Raw genomic sequence first — 19,647 nt, forward strand, 5'->3', positions numbered from 1 at the left:
GATTAATCCCTTATGAGATTGCAATCCCTTTTTTCTGCATTTCTCTGTATATTCCATATTGCGGTTTTAGGATCTAGGGGAATAGCACCCGTTTCAGCAAAGCACTAATAATCTGTACATTAGGTGTAACGGATCCACAGAAAAAATGTTAGATTTTAAACCTCAGACTCTTTAAATAAAATAAATATAACGATCCCCACATCATTTTGAAAGGCTAAAAAGAGACTTTACATCCCAGGATCTTTTGAGATTCAAAAATGGCTTCAATGAGAATTCAAAGGGTTTCTCCAAGTTGAATATAGAAATGCCATGGCATCTTATAGCACAGATTAGATGTGAAAGTTGGTGTATGTTAAGAAAACTCCCGCACAAAATGAAAAGGACATTTACATGGGAAAGTTGTACAGTACGAAATCTCCCCCACAAAAGGGAATCTACACATTTGTACATTTGGCACTTATCATATCATTTTTTTTCAAGCTACGATAATGACTTTAGAGATCTGAATTTGTTCCGTCTTTCTCCATTTTAGTTATATTCTTTATGCTACAAATTAATATACAAAAGCCTTAAATGAATCCAAGTCTAGCCAGAGATGAGCATCATAATAATAGCTAGGGCATTCAAAACAATCAAGGGCACTCTCAAATATTGTGTTGCATATACAAGACCAATGATTTGCCCCTTCAATGATTTTCCCCTACCCGTTGACACATCAGAGAAGCTCCAACCACGAGGAGCAAGGAATCGATTTTCATTTAGTATTGCCAATGCATTTACTAGCATGAGTGAACCCTTCAGCAAGGTCCAAATGCCCATCTGTCTTTCCTTAGATTCTCTGTCAATGGAAAAACAATGAGTTGAAAACAAAGCTCGCTTGGTTTCTACACCTCATTTCTTTAAAAAATGGAATCTCTCTCTCTCTCTCTCTCATACCAAGAATTTTTAATCCAAATCAAAAGACTCTCAGTCTTAAACTCATGTATGGCTGATTATGTTTTTGATTTTCAGACTATAATGTAGGTACTCTAAAAAACTTGAAGTTGCTTTGTTTGCACTCCTTGCGACCTGCCATGTGCCCTCAATCCAAATCAAAAGACTCTCGATCTTAAACGGATGTAATGGCTGATTATGTTTTGATTTTCAAACAATAATGTAGATACTCTAAATAACTTGGAGTTGCTTTTTTTGCAAGCTTCCATGTGCCTTCGTAAGCAGATGTACTAGCTGGTTTTTTTGCTGTCCCATAGACCTCTCTCTCTCTCTCTCTCTCTCTCTCTCTCTCTCTCTCTCTCACACAGCCCGTACAGCCCCCGTCAGACTTCTATCCATCCCAGTCAGACCTCCATACATCCCCCATCAGACTTCCATACATCCCGTGTCAGACCTCCGTATAGCCCGTACATACCTTCTTCTCCATCTGTTAGTCCTCCGTACACCTAGCAGGTTGCAGCAGCCAGTAGTTCCGGGAGCCCTCTAACCCCTGCACCCCTAGCCCAGTTAGGGGGTTAGTTTAGCTCGGGGTAGCAGCAGACATGGCCAGCAAGGAATGGCCATGTCTGCTCAAAATCCCCTCCCTCAACCCCAGCAGCCTCAGCCAGAAAGGCCCAATATGCCACAGTTGCAGCAATGACACCCTCTCTGTATGCGCAGGCCTGATATGCCACAGCCAAGACACCCTCTCCATATGCGCACACGTACACGTACGTACGAGAAGGTCTGGATCGACCCATAATTGGGCACCATGAACAGATTTTTTATCTCCAGCAGCAGGTAACAAAGTTAAAGATGCAACTCGCAGATGCAATAGCTAGAATTCAGGTTCTTGAAGGACCTGGCAAACAGGCAGTAATTGATGAGGCTGTAAAGTCTTGCAAGGCTTCCCCCCCAACCCCCCAGCTAGTCTTGTCACGATCTGTGACGTATTCCTTTCTCTATATCTTAGACTTATGGATGGTTTGATGAATGGACACTTGTGGAAGGGTATGCCCTTTCGACGGGACATTTCCTATGAGGCATAACCCTTCACAAGAGACATTCTATGGAAGAGACACTCCTATTGTAATGTACCCTCTCATCAAGGGTCACACCCTTCACAAGGGATACACACCTCTTCATGCACATACACTTTGGAGTACACACCTTTTCATGTGTAACTCTTCACTCTCTATATAAGAGAGGCCCAATTGTATGGACTACAGACACTCAAGCAATACAAATATTCCTTGTTCTCTGCTATTTTCAGTCTTCTTTCTGTTTCTTAGCACATTTCTAAATATAGTAAATCAAGGATTTCTTACAGTGGTATCAGAGCAAATCTCGCTCCTGCCTGTAGGAAATGCCCCCCACCTTCTAGCGCCTATCTGATACATGTCTTTCCGCTAGAAGGATATCCACGCACGTTGTGCATGGAAGAGATGGAGAGAATGAGCGTAAAAATTTTTAGCGCCAACCCCACCTAAAGTCATCAATGGCCTCTCCATCTCCCCCACATCACGAGTTGATGTGAATGGACACGACAAAAATCGTGTCTTTTCATGTGCTTGGGCTGCCCAAAACCAAGGGACGCACCTTTTCCACCATCGGACACACCTTTTGATGAAGAGTTTTAACTCCTCACCCAAGGGACACACCCCATCGTGGAAAAAAGGACACACCTTTTCGTGTGGGGACACCCCTTTTTAAAACAGGGTCACACCCCTTCATGAAAAGGTACACCTATTCCAAGGGTCACACCCCTTAGAATAGGCACACCTTTTGGCACCAAGCACCCTACACAAGGGTACCTAAGAGGGCTAAAAAGGAAAACCAGCCCTATACCCAAGACCTAACCCTAGACTACCCAAGGGTTCTCCAAACCCACGTTTTAATTTTTGGGTAACCACCACCCAGCAATAGGTGCATGAATCAAAACGCAAAATCCAGAATTCTGTTTCACCATTTTCTGCCGTACGTGATTGCGCCATCTTCTTCCAGCCAGCACGAGCCCTTCGTCAGGCCTCCATCTTGCATAGTTCTTGATTGCCTGCATCAGCCAGCTCTTGTTGGTTCATCGCCATGATTACCGGCGATCAACAGCCTTTGCTGCCCGCAAATCAGCCAGGAAGCAAGAACAGCGCCAGATGCAACGATTTGTTTCAAGCCTCTGCCAGCGAATTTCAGCTAAGCCTCTCCTGCTTGTGATCAGCAGCCTCGATGCCCTTTTCATCTTGAAAAAAACCAACCAGACCCCAGCTGCTCATCACGCCACCTTTCTAGCCCTGAAAAGTGTCCATCGCCCTGAAGAGTGACAGCCTGACGCCCATCTCTGCACAGCCTGCTAGATCTCTTCACCTCGCCATCTCAGCCTGCGAACAGAGGCCTTGTTGTTCAGCAAATTCCCTCAGCCAGCCCCTCTTGTACAAGAAAACCTCGCCTCACACAATAGATCGAGATCCTGTGTGGGTTCGTGGTTTTGCTGGCAACATCTTTCTGCCCACAACCGGACTGTTTGGTCGCTGAATCGCCTCCCTCTACAGCAAACCCTAATTTTGAAATTTGAAGCCTGACATCAAGACCTCCTTCAACTCGCGTCATCACCGTCATCCCCAACATAAAGGTGCGGCCACTAACAAGAAGAACAACTCCAGCACAAAAGGACTTTTTACCATCTGTACAGGCGACCATAGATGGTTCAATTGTCCCAAGCGACCAAAGCAAAATTCCAATATGGAACCTAGCACTTCCCAAACAGAAGATGCTACCCTAGCACAAGACAAGATAGGCAAAGCTGTTCGAATGGCAAATACCATCCACATGAGCCTTGCCAGCAACCCCGAACCTTCCCTGGCCACTCAAGTACTTTGTGTTCAAGGATCGATTTGTGGAACAACGGTCACTATCCTCATCGACAGTGGCTGCTCTCATAACTTCCTAGCTAGTTCTATGGTCGACAAACTTCGGTTGACCACCAGTCCTAGTCCCATGGACTATCAGATTGAACTCGCAAATGGAACTACCTTCTTGTGCAACACCAGTTTCAAAAACTTGTCTTTTCGCATCCAACATTATACAGACAAGTTGAACTTCGACATCATGCCTCTTTCTCGGTACGATGTCATACTCGGACAACAGTGGCTCTACGACTATGATCCATCGATCAATTTTCGTAGCAATACTATCCACTTTGTCCACCAGGGAAAACTTATTGAGCTAACTGGTTTTAGGGACTCTCCTTCAACCCCAGTTGCCTCTGCCTTACAAGTAAAGAAGTGGGTTCGTAAACGTCAAGTAAAGACTTCACTTCTGTTGGTTACGGCAATAGACGAGACACCAACAAAGGATCCTCCTGAATACCTCAACCAACCTTTTTTCTGCTTATCGCTCTTGGAAACATTATCTCATGGGAGCCGACTCGGTGGTCAAGACAAACCATCACTCTCTAAAATATATCTTTACTCAGCCAGTCATGAACGCTCGACAAGCACGCTGGGTTGAGTTTCTGGCCAACTTTCACATGACCATTGAGTACATTCTAGGACTACGCAATGTAGTTGCAGATGCTCTCAGCAGGTTAACTCTAGCATCAGCTATGGTAATCTCTACATTATCTGTGGATGTTTCGAATTCATTCAAAGGGAAGTATTTCAATGATAAAGGCTTCGGCACAACAGTACAAGTTCTTTTAAAAGATCAACCTTCGACTTCCGAACAGAAGATTTTCTCATCCTATTCTTATACGGACGACCTTCTGTATTATCAAGATCGCGTCTGTGTACCACATGACAAGGATGTTCAACGTCTTTTGTTAAAAGAGCATCATGTAGTCCCTTATGCTACCCATCCAGGCATCAACAAGACTTATAGGTTACTCAATGCAACATACTACTGGCCTCAATGAAAAGCGACGTCATCAAAATGGTTACATCTTGCTTATCTTGTCAACAAATGAAAGCAAGCCGACGACTTCCAACGGGACTTCTTTAGCCTCTTCCAGTTCCAACTGAAAGGTGGGAAAGTATTTCCATGGATTTCATTACAACACTACCACGATCCTCCCGAGGTAACACTCAGATTATGGTAATTGTTGATCGACTGTCCAAAATGGCACACTTTGTTGCTTGCAAAAGCAGTGCACAGGCTCCGGACATCGCCAAACTCTTCATACAACACATCTTCCGACACTATGGATTGCCCAAGGATATCGTATCCGACAGAGATCCTAAGTTTACCAGTCACTTTTGGATTTCACTCTTCGAATCTTTGGGTACAACTCTATTGTTCAGTTCAGCCTACCACCCAGAATCAGATGGCCAGACTGAAAGAGTCAACCAAGTTCTGGAAGAAATGCTTCGACATTATATTCAGTCACGCCTAGCAGCTTGGAAAGAGTATCTACCACTCCTTGAGTTTGCTTATAATAACTCTTTCCATAGTGCCATCAACATGACTCCATTCCAAGCAGCTTATGGACACACTCCGATTGTACCAACGAATTTTGTACTTCAACATCGAGTGGCTCTAGCTAATCAACTGGTTCAAGAAATGCAAGACATTCTACTCCAAGTTAGGGATCATATGCGAAAAGCGCAAGAGCGGTATCAAAGGTCTGCCAACAAACATAGACGTCACCTTGAATTTGACACTGGTGACATGGTGCTATTATTTGTAGCCCCACATCGCTATAAGACTGTTATGTCTGTGTTTCCTAAGTTGCGACCAAGATACTATGGACCTTTCCAGATCGTCAAGAAAAATTCACCTTTAAGTTATAAATTGGAATTACCACCATCATGGGGTAAAATCCATCTGACATTTCATATTTCTTGGCTAAAGACGTACATTCCAGGCGATGAAGCAGTTCCTCAGGTGATTATGTCCCAGAAATCGAAAACGATTATGTTCTCCTTATTCCTGAGCGTATTCTGGACCATCCACAGCGAGAGACTCGACATCGACTTATCACGGAATTCCTTGTTCTTTGGCGAGATCTGGACGACTCCGACGCCACTTGGCAATCTGATGAAGACTTACAGCAGTACCCTGACATTTTACAGCAGTATTTTCAGAATTTACCGTGATATTTTCTACATCAGTTCATTATCTCCACCAGGGTCTTATTTTGAGTGGGAGGGGATGTCACGATCTATGACGTATTCCTTTCTCTATATCTTAGACTGATGGATGGTTTGATGAATGGACACTTGTGGAAGGGTATGCCCTTTCGACGGGACATTTCCTATGAGGCACAAGCCTTCACAAGAGACATTCTATGGAAGAGACACTCCTCTTGTAATGTACCCTCTCATCAAGGGTCACACCCTTCACAAGGGGTACACACCTCTTCATGCACATACACTTTGGAGTACACACCTTTTCATGTGTGACTCTTCACTCTCTATATAAGAGAGGCCCAATTGTATGGACTACAGACACTACAGACACTCAAGCAATACAAATATTCCTTGATCTCTGCTATTTTCAGTCTTCTTTATGTTCCTTAGCACATTTCTAAATATAGTAAATCTAGGATTTCTTACAAGTCTCTACAGTCAAAGATCTAGTTCACACTGAAGTACAAACCGCTAAGAAGGAAGTGATTGTGGAGTTTGATACCAAAGTAAATAAAGGTGACATTCAAGGAAGAGATTAAAGCACACGTAGCTAAACGTGATAATGCCTTGAAGATAAGAATAGGGGGACTTCTTGAAGGATGGTATAAAGAAGAGGACTCTTTCAGTGACACTATAGCACATGTCAAAGCAGCCATGCCTAACATTGATTGGACAGTTGACAAGGGTGATGATGTCGATGATGATGATGAAGCCAAACAAACTCAAATCTCATAGTCTCAAGGTCATGCTATCATTACGCTCAACTCACACCATCTACGTATCAAGCTTCTCCAACAATTTTATAAATTGAAAGGGACTAAGATATGGATAGTTGAGGAACTTACACGAGCTCAACTGAAAAATAAGGCAACGGAATTAGCTAAGGTAAAGGCTGCTAGGAAGGATGGAAAATGGGCAATATATCGTGGAGGGCATAGCAATCATTAAGGAGTTTAAATCTAAGCCAAAAGAGTCTCAATCTTAACCTGATGTATGGCTGATTATGTTTTTCAAGCTATAACATGGGTACTCTAAATAATTGGAGCTGCTCTGTAAACTGCAGCAAGGGACCAGATGCACGATGTGAGCTAGAGGAGCGGAGCTATCAGTGCCAATAGAGACTCCAATCACTGTGACGCAGAACCTTAGAACAGTCTACCATGAGTAAACTGGCTCGAAGAACAGAGACTACACGACACGTTGTACAGGGCCAAGGTGGCTAGCAAAAGCATCCAGGGCTGGCAAGGCCCTAAGTAGAAGCTATAGCAATGTAGAAGCCGTTACAAACGAGGCCAGTAACAGGGAGCTGATGAGGCCAGCAAAATGGAGCTGACGCAGCGGATATAATAGAGGCAGACAGAGCCATCAAGGCATACATGTGACCAAAGGAAGTTTGACGCAAGGAGCATGGCTGAAAAGACAGCACCCCTGACACATGGTAGAGAACTGTCGATGGCCTGTTGGAAAGGTCACCTCCCCATCTGTAAGCCCCCATATGAGGAGAGCATGGGGGAGGGAGACCTAGGGCAGTACCCAACAGGAAAAGAGAGAAAGGGGCTGCCACATAGACAGCATCATGGCTGGCATGAGGGCAGCACATCTAGAACTGTTATGGGCAGGACAGAGGGCCAGGAAAGTACGGAAGGATGGCAGAATACAGATGCCTGCTGTACGGCTGGTGTACGGAGCTCAGGCAGGAGCCTTAGAGCTGGAACAAGCCCGGAGCAGAAGCAAGACAGTCTGGGACAGATTGCGATAGATCTAGGACAGGAGGCGCACTGTTTGCAGTATGTTTTGGGGGGGGCTGGACCCTGTATTTATAGGGCATCTGCCCTTGAAAGATGGGCCAAGGGCCCTTGTAATGAGTGCCCCAAAAGGGCAGCCCGCAGTCCCATAAATGGGGAGCTGTGGGGTCGGTTTTCATACAGACTGAGTCGGCCAGATTAGGGCTGACCAGTCGGTTTTTTGGTACAGGCCTTGGGGCCTATATAAAGAGGCCATTTAGCCTCATTTCAGCATCACTTGCAGCAGCAGATCCAGAGCAGAAAGTGTTGGAATATGGAAAAAGAACTAGAACTAGAAACTGAAAATGGAAATGAAATGCCAAGACTAAAAGACAAGAAATACCTTGAGAAGAGTGTAGACAAGACACAAGCTAGACTGATAGATTAGAATGATGTGACCCATTGAATATATGGGCCAAAGTACAAGACATAAAGCAAGAGTGCTTATGGGATAATTGTAGAAGTGCCACATGGCACACACTCAAGACATGACTAGACTTAGACTTAGACTAGGAAATAGTACACTTAGTGTGCACTTATCTCCAACAGAAAGGAGCAGCAGGTAGCCACCCTCTGGACCTACATTCAGGACGATAGAGAGGTGCTAGCAGGGCTGCAGACTTAGCCAAGAAGCTGCCCACCTAGGCTGGTTCCCAGACAGCAAGGTGGAGAGGATCATCCTAGACGGAAAGTTTACTTACGCTCGAGGTGGAGCACGCGGACTCTAGTCTAGAGATAGCCAGCAGCAGATAGGAGGACTTTGTGGTAAGATCAGAGGACCACACCATTGGTGGGACTCTGGATCTGTCTCTCTTGTATTGTGTCCATAGTTGTGGACGGAAATATATTATATGGTGGTTTCTCTATCTAGTTTGGTTCATTGTCTATTGATGAGTCTACACACCTATTGAATGCACATAAGTAAAGAAGTTTGTGATTCCACACCCACACCGCACACTGTGTGAGCTCCTGGGCATTATTTCTGCTGCGTGTACCCTCTGTTGGGTATTTTCTAACATGGCCAACACGTGACAGAAAATAGGTGGCAGAACACGTGGACACAATAAAACATGTGGCACAAAGGCAAAAATAATTGTAGGATAAAGACAAAAAGATCCTCTAACGACCAAGTCACATACACAAAGTCCAAATAATGTACCACATGTCCTCCAAATGGAAAAGCAATGTAAGACAAGGAATGTGCTGAATTAACCAACAAGATGCACGTAATATTCGTACAAGGTGAAAGCTGAAGGACAACAAAGCCACAGCGTGAAAACTCAATGATGAACTTGGAATTCATGGATCACAATAGCATGTGAGGACGAAGTGTCACGGGGACGTGAAAAGTGATGTAAAGTTTAATGTAACTCAACCCAAGGTTAACCGTGGTTAAGTCTAGTAATAGTTTGACCATGAGGGACTCGCTAGAGGAAGTGCATGTGGGCAATTTCTAAGTGCACCCACTAGGTCCTAGGGGCAAGGCATAGGCATTTAAGAGGGGTTATAAAGTTGGGCCCAAGGACAACCAACATTGTCCTTGGTATGGTGGTTAGGACTTTAATGAAGGGCCAAGTGGCATGCATGCAAATGCATGTGCTCCCCTTAACCTACCATCTCTCTCCCTCACCCTCCTAATGCATTCCAAGGTTGCAATTCTCATAGCTCATAGCTCTTTTCAAGGGGATTTTTATGCGGGAAGAAAGGCCTTATACCAGAGAAGGGCTACCAGCAAGAAAGGGCGAAATGTTGCGCTAGGTCGCCCTGTAGATGCTTAAGAAAACCGACTGGTTTTTTGTCTGTTGCGCCTCCATCTCTTGACCAAATGAGCTCAAATTTCAACAGCAGCTTGCCTTCAATGTCGTGCAGCTCGGGCTCAAAGGAATTTGCAAAAGGATAAGCACAAAGGCGGCATTGCGCGAAAGTTCGTCGAGAAGTCTGAGTGTTGGCGTTGCGCGTACAGTCGAAATTTCCTTAAATGCTTGCAGCTCGAAGTTCGCCCATACGTGAGGAGTCTGCAGCTCAAAGGGTTTGAGCAATGGTCGTTTGTAGGCAAAGAACAGAGCTCTCAAAGATTTGGGGAAGAAGGAGGAAAATGGAGAAGATGAAGAAGCTTTGAGAAACTAGTAGTTTATGCTAGAGAAAGCATCTAATGCTAGGCTAGGCTAGATCTAGAACCTAAAGCTCCGATACCAAGTGTAGAATCCCGTAGGATAGAATAGATGCATCGTGCAAGAGGTGTGAGAGCACAATGAAAGAAAGATGGTAGTTCTTTGTTATGATTGTGAGAGAGAGGTCTCTCTCTTATAGAAAGGGGGAGAAGGTAATACCTTCCCCACATAAGTGGCAATCAGCCCCTACATCAGTGGGAATCAATCCCTACATCAGTGGGACTGGCCTAAATCAAAGGAACCTCCCATGTGGGGGCCTTTGGCTTACATCATCACTTAGGTCACACACTAGACACATTATAGCACTTGATGTGCCTTTACAACACACACAAACACACATGTGACTCCCCTAGATGCATACATGCACCATAGAGCAAGCCGTTGATCATACTTATCCCAACAAAGAAAACTCACTAGTGGGTGGATTGGATGGATGGGATGTCTAATTGCTTGTGGAAAGTGTTAGCACACATAGCATCATTAACTTTCTACTCTACCAAGAACAAGAGCGTTCACTGCAGCCTTGGAACATAGCATGAGGGTGGAGATAGCTAGAGATCAAGGTGTTATTGTTAAGCTTCATGAGCCTTATTCTTTTCAGGAGGATCATGGACTCGCGATCCATGGATACCATTTTGGGCTGTGATTGGTCCCCAATCTCTACACAAACTAAGCTCACTTACTAGCTAATCTATTGGCCAAGCCACAATCCTAGCTGCAAAAGAGTTTCCTCTAGCATCAAAATGTAGTGCCTCCAAAACCTGGGCCGGTGCATGTGCTAGGAGGCTTTCCCATGCCACTAGAAGGTGCTTTCATCCTAAGCAGTCTCCGACGGTGCATCACTATCTAGCAAAGACTCATCTAAAACTTGAGGTGCATGTTTGGTTCGGTACCACCTATTAATGCCAAAAGGGTGCTAGCATGTGACTAGGAACCTGCCTAACGAGTCCCCAACAAATAGACAGGATTGTCTCCCAACGGATAGACCCAAATGCCCCACAACTATAATCAAGCCACGAAAAGCATGATAGATATAGATCAAATGGTGAATGCAATATAAACATTTGCTACCTACTAGCACATAGTACTCAAGCATCAACATAAGACTTGAGAAAAGCAATGGTGCACTTGGGTGACAACTTAATAAGCTCCATATATCTCACCAATCGAGCTCAAACGATGAGCTCACCATAGGCATATGGTCTCTTTCTTTCATGGCACTACTTGCTGTACACTTTTCAGGGCCAGCTAGATGGAAAGTACAACAAGATGACTGTACAATAAGGAGTAGAATCATCGATTGACAAGGCAGCAATGTATGGGGTGCGTTTAAAGGACTGAGCTGGCGCTACTGGCTAAAATGAAGGGCTGCTTTGCCTTGATTGATAACAGTGCTGATTGCATGCAACGGAAGCTGAGTGGAGACGCACTGTATAAGGATGTTCATGTACGACTGCTACTGCTGAAGATGCAGTATTTGCGTGTTTTTCTTTTTGAGCACGTGAGCATGCTTGATGCATAATCAGCGCACCAATGCAAGAAAGGAGAACATCTGGAAGGGAAGGAGGGGATTATAATATACAAGGGAAGGTAATGAGACTGAGAGAGGGGAAGGGGGGGGGCGGGGAGGGGAGAGAGAGAGAGAGAGAGAGAGAAATATATTAACGTCCGCGGGAGGCCACGTGGGCCCATGGGACAAAGTACAAAATACACCAAAAGGGAAAAGAACTCATACAAGCCACAAAGGGCTGGAGCAAAGGGCGTAGGACCCTTGCTGAGTACTATGCTGAAATAAAAAGCCCGATAGATCGAGTACAAAACAAAACATATCATATCATATCATGTGCTATTTGAAGTAGACTGAGAGCTAGAGCTGGAGCTTAGAATCCAAAACCCGGCACCGTAGTAGCTCGTCTATGAGTGGTGAAAATGTCTCCGATCTATGTCCGTCGGCCTGTCTCATGCTGTGGTGGCGAAGGGGGATGTGGTCTCCTTGATCTCTGAGCTATGCTCAGAGTGATCCCTCATCTAGGGCGGTTTACTCTGAGGAAAGTTGTAATAGGTCAGACCTCGATAGAGGGTGTTATGGTCGCTCTCCGTGCCGTGGGGAGCCTCTGCAACCCTATCTCAGCAATCCAAGCTGCCTGCATATCGGCTAGCTCCTCCTCCTCCACCCCACTATGTCCTGGAGTTGACTCAAAAACATAAAAATCTATGGCTCGCCGTTGTGTCTAGTCAACCTCTGTGTCCTGTGGTCTAATTGCCTCCTGCTGCTCTCTGATCTGTCGTAGTAGGGTCTCCTTGTGTCGACGCATCTGAAGCACATAGAGCCCGATGCAGACCTGGTCATGGAAGTGGATTAATCATGATAGTGGGCCGATGCCACTCCTATCCTAATAGAGACAATGGTATCGCCCCCGAATCTCGTAGTAGCCTGGACATGTGCAGAGAAAGTGCTCCTCTGTCTCAATCACTCCCAGTGTGCATAGCACACAGATCCGCTGCTCTCTGAGTATACGTTCTGCTCTCCCTGTTTCAATCTTCACCTGATGGGATGAAACCCACATCTGCCCAATAGCAATCCTCAGTGCATGTGAGACTCCTCTGTCCTCGAGATACTAGGGTCTGATGATGCCCTCCTCCGAGATGCTCAAGAAGTGGTCGCAGTAGAACTGCGTCTTGGTGGGTAGCTCTTGATCTCCCCCCCAAGTCCGAGACATGTGGAGCTGGAGGAGATCTAACCATATAATACGGTTAATCTCATCTCGCCGAATCGACTCAAGGGATGCATCCATGCTATACTGAAAGGGAGGGAGCCTATCCATCTAAATCCCGTGTCTGGCAAACCATGTGGATATACGTACATACAATGTGTCCGCCCCACTCTCAGCTAATCTTCTGGATGAGTCTCCCGTGGGGTAGTCCAAAAGTCTACAAAGTATGTGTAGACTTTCTGGTGTCTAGATCTCGCCTCCTCAATGATAGCCCTCAGAGTGAAGATGTGGTCTAAGGTAGAATGATGTCTCTCGAATCTTGCCTGTCCTAGTGCCCGCTGCCCGTGAGCATCTATATGACTGTTGAGCTCCCTCTCTAAGACTAATCCATAAATCTTGGCCAAAGTATGGCCAATCATGAGGGTACGGTAGTTCCCAGTCTCCATAGGGTCCTCAGCTTTGCGTATCGGCACAATAGTGGTGCAGGTGGGAAACCGTGACACACAGCCCAATTGAACATTTGTGCTAGGACCGGAGCTAGAACCGCCTATCCATGTGCAAAATGCTCAATCCGTAGGCCCCCATGGTCTTGCACTCTCCGATTGTGTAATCGACGAAGCGCAATGCATACATTCTACATAGTGAGCAGGTGACAGGCGATGGGTCTGGGCATAAAAGACATATCCGGTGGTGTCTGCATCAAGGCATCTTAGAGGGAACATGCGTATGTGTGCCACACATCTAGGTCAATGATGGGAATAGGTGACTTCTCTTCCAATAGAAACCCCCATCCAGTAGTCGTGTCACCTCCTCGAAAAGATCTAACAATCTCATCCATCTGATGTGTGAGGAAGGCCCGCCTCTTACAACATGTCGATCGTCGGAAGATCTTATGTGCCCCTAGTGATGTCAAGTGACCCAAAGTCCGCTCCCGTGTGAGGTGGGCTCTCACCTCTCTGCACTCGTCATCGAATAAAGGGTTTCATCTCAGACCCGCATGGATCGGGTCGTGGGAAAGGATTGGTAGCGGCACCCTATAGCACGGAGACAAGGGTGTCGGAGGCGTTGGAGAGGTCTATATCATCTCCAAGTAGGACCGGGAGCTCCCTAACTAGGTGACTCACGTACACTGTGTCAAGGGCACTGTCAATGGATCTGAATGCGTGCGGGCGTGGGGGGCGCTCTCCTTGTGGCTAGCATGGTGACAGAGATATGAAAGGCCAAGTATGAGTGGTCAGCTCCGAGTGGGGGAGGGAGGTATCGCAAGGTCGTGTATCCATGAGACAAAGTCTAGTGGGCCTAGTAGATAGTCCACCGTACTAGACCCACCACCATGTGGGAAGCAAGTGAGCCTTCCAGAGGATGGCCATTTGTGAAGACCATTACAGATGATCGGGTCATGGATAGCTCCAAGCTCAAGCAGATGTCATCCATATCCTGCACCTGTGAAGCATGTGCAGAGTGCCTCAATATCCCAAGCTCAGCTACATATAGCTCCGAGAGTATGTGTGGATCCCTGTCATTTGTGAAGTCAAGCAGGCCCACCTGTCTATTTCCTGTCAGTGCAATGAAATCCCCCAGTAGGAGGATGTCTCCCAGTCTGGAGAACTCCGTGATGTCACCATGGATCGTCTCATATGGACAGTGTCCATCTGTAATGACCTCTCGTGCATAGGATGACGTATCTGGAGGAAAATAGCAAACTGCAATAAAGATAGGTCGAGCATCTGGAAGCTGAATTCATATCCACATGTGTCAAGCATGCTCCTCTCTTCGAGCCACAGATATGAGTGGTCTCAGGTGTGATTTGAAAAGGACAGCCACTCTCCCAAAGCCTCGTACTCCACTATCTCTCCTCAATTCCCTCCTGTGGGCTGACTCAAGCATATCCTGTCACTGTAGGCAGCCCTCTCTCAAGGCTCTCATGTGTCTCAATGTAGAAGATCAAGTCTCTTTCAGTGTATGTCTCTGAGAAGCCCCTAGGGTCAAACCAGAGGGTGCCATTGCAATTCCACACCGCTATCTTCAGCTTATTGTATGCTCTCATCTCATGAGTCTAGCACCATCATGTGTTGTTCCCCACACCTTCTTCCCTCTCTCCTCTTTCTGCCCTTTCTCCTATAATCACCTTACCGTCTCTATAGGCTGCCCATTTCCCTTCTTGCCTTGCTGCCATAACTCGCACCATCCCCTCCCTCCTGTGCTCCTACTGTAGGAGTGTGAGATCATCGTCCAAAAAGATTTTGGTGCCCTTCAGTGTGGCCCTCGCATCTATTGGATCTATCATTTGCTGTCCGCAACTTAATTACCATGTGTCTTGTCAGTGCATCTGCTTTACCCACTCTCCAAGCTGATTCACAAGTGAAGTTGACGCCCATCTTTTCAAATAAAGCCTTGGCATCTGACATGGGGGTATCCCCTACTGTTAGGCCTCTCACCAGTACATCATAACCTTGCTGTCGCACCTCTTTCCTTCCTCCAAAGTTCCAGAGATGAGCTCTTTTTTGGGTGCTGTAGTCCCTTTTTTCAGCAACGAAGGAAGATTAATGCTTAAGGAAGGACAAAAGAGCTTATGAGACCAAAAAATTGGAATCAACATGAGAGTACTCTCTCCATGGGGAGAACTAGACGTATCTATCACATCTCCAAAAAACTATGAGAACTAGAGGTGTCCCACACGGATAATCAAGGTACGAAAGGCATGATAGAAGGAGATCAAATGGTGAATGCAATATGAACATTTACTATCTACTAGCACATGGTACCCGAGCATTGACGTAAAGTTGATGGTGCGCTTGGGTGGGAACTTAATAAGTTCCATATACCTCACCGATTGCACTCAAACAGTGAGCTCACCATAGGCATATGGCCTCTTTCTGACATGGCACTACTTGCTGTACAATTTTCATGGGCAGTGAGATGGAATGTACAAGGAAATGACTGTACAACAAGGAGCGGAATCGTAGATTGATGTATGGGCTGCATATAAAGGATTGACCTGGCGCTACCGGCTGAAATGAAGGAATGCTTTGCATTGATTGATAAAGGTGCTGATCGCATGCAAGGGAAGCTGAGTGGAGAGGCATGGCAAAGGACGTCCATGTACAACGAAAGATGGAGTGTTTGCATGTTTTTCTTTCTGAACACGTGTGCAAGCTTGATGCAAATCAGTGCACCAATGCAAGAAAGAGAACGTCTAAAAGGGGAAGAAGGGGATTATGATAACAGAAGGGAGGGTAACGAGAGAGAGAGGGTAAGGGAGAAGGGGGGGGAAGGGGAGGGGGAGGGGGAGGGGGAGGGGGGTTTAAGGGGGGGGGGGGGGGGTGGGGGGGGGAGAGAGAGAGAGGAAGGAAGATTCACGCTTCTGAGACCGGAAAAGGTACACTCTCCATGGGGAGAGCTAGAGGTGTCTATCACACCTCCAAGAAACTAGGATGAGCCTAGAAACAATAGGAAAAAAACTCCACGTGTCAAGAGTAGTTCCTATCATATCATGCTGTGTCATGTATTACCTGTCAATCATGGGAGAGGAAAATTTTCGGAGACCAAGGCCTACTTTCTGAGATGCAACGCATTGTTACATGTGCATATGATTGTTTCTACCTTATTGTTCCATATTTTAATCAACAAAATACCAAAGGACAATTTTGAGGATCGCCTGAAGCTACCTATCGGTTCATGGCAGATCAGATAAGTTTTATCAGTATCTTGAGAAGGGGACAGAAGTCAAATGACTGTTTTGATCCAGTTCAAAGAGAGCAAGCTAGAAACTTGGGTAGTTCTGGAGTATGCCAAAGGCCTGTAACCCTTAACAGAGTAGCAGAGTACATCATAGGCTTATTCACTTTAAACTTTGCGACTGCGGACCTTGAAATAGGGTTACGCCTGGAGTGTGATCCAGGGTCGGGCCTGTTATTATACGGCTTAGGGTCATGCCAAAGGCCTGTAACCATAAACACAGTGGCGGAGTAATTCATGCCAGTTAAACAAGTTGCAGATACAAAGTCGTTCTGGAGTTATGCCAAGGGCCTGTAACAAATAAATAGAGTAGCAAAGTAAGTCGTATCGTTTATTCACTTTAAAGGTTGCGACTATGGACCTATTACGGTTTAGGGTCCATTGTACAATCTACTCATGCCATCTTTACAAAATTGTCTTGAGCACAAGTTACAATCTAGATTCTAGGCTGGGGCGTTGTGTCTGTGGCTTCTAGAATCGTCCTCTCTGGCCTCATCCTTCTAGGGAACTGATTCTTGCTTAACCCAAAACTTGAACCCAGCCCGCCAAACACATGCACGTACACGGCGCCGCGCACACAGACGTATATATAATGCGAAAATGCCTTCATGAAACTTCTTTTCATGAGAAAGCGCCCAAAAGGCCTAGGTCTTTGTTACGGCTCGACTTCCATTGTACCTCTTACATCTATTCATGCTACCAATAGCAAGAAGATATACTACGTACAGTAAATGTAAACTTTCCGAGTGCCGATTGCCAGTAAACATGAAACGTACCTTCCAATGCAGCAAATGCCAGAAGCGTGCCCAGCAAGAACGATGCATTTTGCACTTTGTATGTTTTAATAGTTAGTGTTGACTTTGGCTCACTACTTCAAACGGATTTCCTAAAAAAATAACTCTAAGGGAAGAGTTGGACTTTGATTTCCCATGCAAATTGATGAAAGTGTTCATCTGAAATTCAACCAAGCCCGTTTCTACAATGCTACCTTTAGCATTGCATTACTGGACGTCTAGCCTTAGTAGCAGCATCTTATATACTTGGTGGAGATGTCGTGGATCCCGATCAACAATAGTTCTTGCCCACGCATGACAATATAATGATCATAGTGATCATAGTGAATAGTTTGTACCCAATGTAGAATTTCTCCATTTCATGAGTAACATCCTAAATCGAGTTTTGCAAACAAATCAGGCACTTTTATCCCTCTTGTCTTCCCAAAATTGACTAACCTTCACTAACAAAGACTCTAAAGTGCGACCCCAATTATTAGGGTCTCCCTATTAACATGGCTCAAGTATGGTAGATTATCATGGCTGGTAATTAAATCGCCGTGCTCATAAAATTTGCACTATTCTTGAAGGAGTGTCAGTGACATGATATGTCTAGCAACTCAATTCGAGCAAGCAAGACTAGCTACAACCAAATATCTTCATAATTCAAACCTTTCTAGTCCAGGGTAATGTGATTTTGTCTTTGGGGCTTTGTCACTGGTTAAGAAGCTCGTCAAAGAGATGCAGTTTGGTTTAGACATAGAAGGTTCTAAGATAAATGAATAGGTAGTTCTAACATCACACAACTCTTTTTGTAACTGTTCAACCCTATTCTGCAATAGGGTGATTCATAGAGATTCCTCCTTCTTGAGATAAGCTTGAAAAGGTTTGGTGTGGCTCTCCACAATCCTACTTTTGACTTTTTGCCACATCTCTTGCATGTAGGTACTCAAGTGTCTTTGTATTTTTTAAAACTCCTTATTACTAATAAATCTTCTATCTATCTCTAGTGTTTCTCATCCACTATATTGCAGATTTGTGTTTCCACCAACATCAAAGCATCTACTCTTTCGTGGAAAAGCACATTAGCAGCAAATGGCAAGTCTATGTTTTATTGGGTTACTTCATCCAAATGCTTATATTGGGTTACTTCATCCAAGTCTATGTTTTATTGGGTTGCTTCATCCAAATGCTTATATACCCCAAATTGTGTTCTTTCAACCATTTCTGTATGTCTGCTATCATGGAAGTTCTCTATTTGTACTTGGTCTAGAGTACCTAAACTTTATTTTCATCATGTTGTTTCTATAACTTTGCTTCTTGAAGCATTGCATGTGCCTCCTCCACTTCATATCAAGAATCCTTTTTAATCATTTGGTTCTCTACTACCAATATGTGCTTCTCTACTTTAAATTTGGTAAGAATATGCATTTTAAACTTTTCATGGCCAATATGCAACCTTTTATTGACCCCCTCCATCTCTACAATTTATATTAATGCATCTGCCAAAGAGATCATCTTTTCATTTTGCTGACTATTGAACTTCATCAATAGTGTCAATTCCTTATACTCTACAAAAGAGACTTCACAATCCTATGAAAAATATGAAATTGTCCTTTGTTCAATAAGTAGTTCAACTAGTTCTCTAATAAGTGATGGAATTTCTAGAATCTTTCTGGTAAAGAAAATGGATTTCACATGAATAGAAACCACAAGCTCAACAAATGGACCATTAGCATGTGCTTGAGGAATTTTAGACTAAGACTACAGATTCACATCTTTATACATACTAGCACTTGGGCCCTTGGCATCCTGAGCCTTATTGATTCTCAATTTGAGACCCTTCTTTGGTGGTATTTTGGAGAGGATTTACTAGGAGTGGAGGAAGAACTCCATCTATTTCCTCTGACACCTTGTACCCTGAGAAATCAATTTCTTTTTTGTATACCCTACTTACAATAAACCGTGTGCTATTCCCTTTTTGTATACCCTACTTACAATAGATCCGTGTGTTATTTCTTTTTTATATACCCTACTTACCATAGATTCGTGTGCTATTTCTCAGTGATGACAAAGTCTAAACCCAAATTCATAGCAGATAATTCCAAAAATTTGGGTGGCTGTATTACAAACTCTACATACTAGAGTAGGGCTGATAAATAGCTACTCTAAGTTTTGAATGATGTATGCTACATCTTTTTCCCTTTACCAACACCACCCCATGATTCTAGAATGAACAATTCTAGCCCAATTAATTTGCAGGCCTCGTTCAGCTATGTGTAAGATTGAATAATTTTATGTAGGCATATGATCATGCTTTATTCGCAGCAAAACTCATTACAAGAACAATTACAAGAACCAACGAAATTGCTTCC

At 44.6% G+C, this 19,647-nt stretch overlaps 1 protein-coding gene across 1 annotated transcript; it reads right to left on the reverse strand.

Moving 5' to 3' along the window:
• Positions 1-276: 276 nt before the first annotated feature.
• Positions 277-17,401, reverse strand: LOC147905067 (uncharacterized). Its single transcript, XM_087396986.1, has 2 exons — positions 17,276-17,401; positions 277-838 (listed from the first exon to the last, which is right to left on the reverse strand). Exon 2 carries the CDS (start codon positions 817-819, stop codon positions 586-588), a length of 234 nt encoding a protein of 77 aa, XP_087253112.1. The 5' UTR covers positions 820-838; positions 17,276-17,401; the 3' UTR covers positions 277-585.
• Between the last annotated feature and the right edge of the window lie 2,246 nt (positions 17,402-19,647).

This window comes from Dipteris shenzhenensis, chromosome 2 (assembly GCF_047967505.1).
Source record: "Dipteris shenzhenensis isolate YYH24624 ecotype China chromosome 2, Dip_SZ_1.0, whole genome shotgun sequence".
In the NCBI taxonomy this organism is placed as follows: Eukaryota; Viridiplantae; Streptophyta; class Polypodiopsida; order Gleicheniales; family Dipteridaceae; genus Dipteris; species Dipteris shenzhenensis.

Coding starts and splice junctions, on each gene's coding strand:
- LOC147905067 (XM_087396986.1), bottom strand. CDS start 819: ATGGGCATTTGGACCTTGCTGAAGGGTTCACTCATGCTAGTAAATGCA.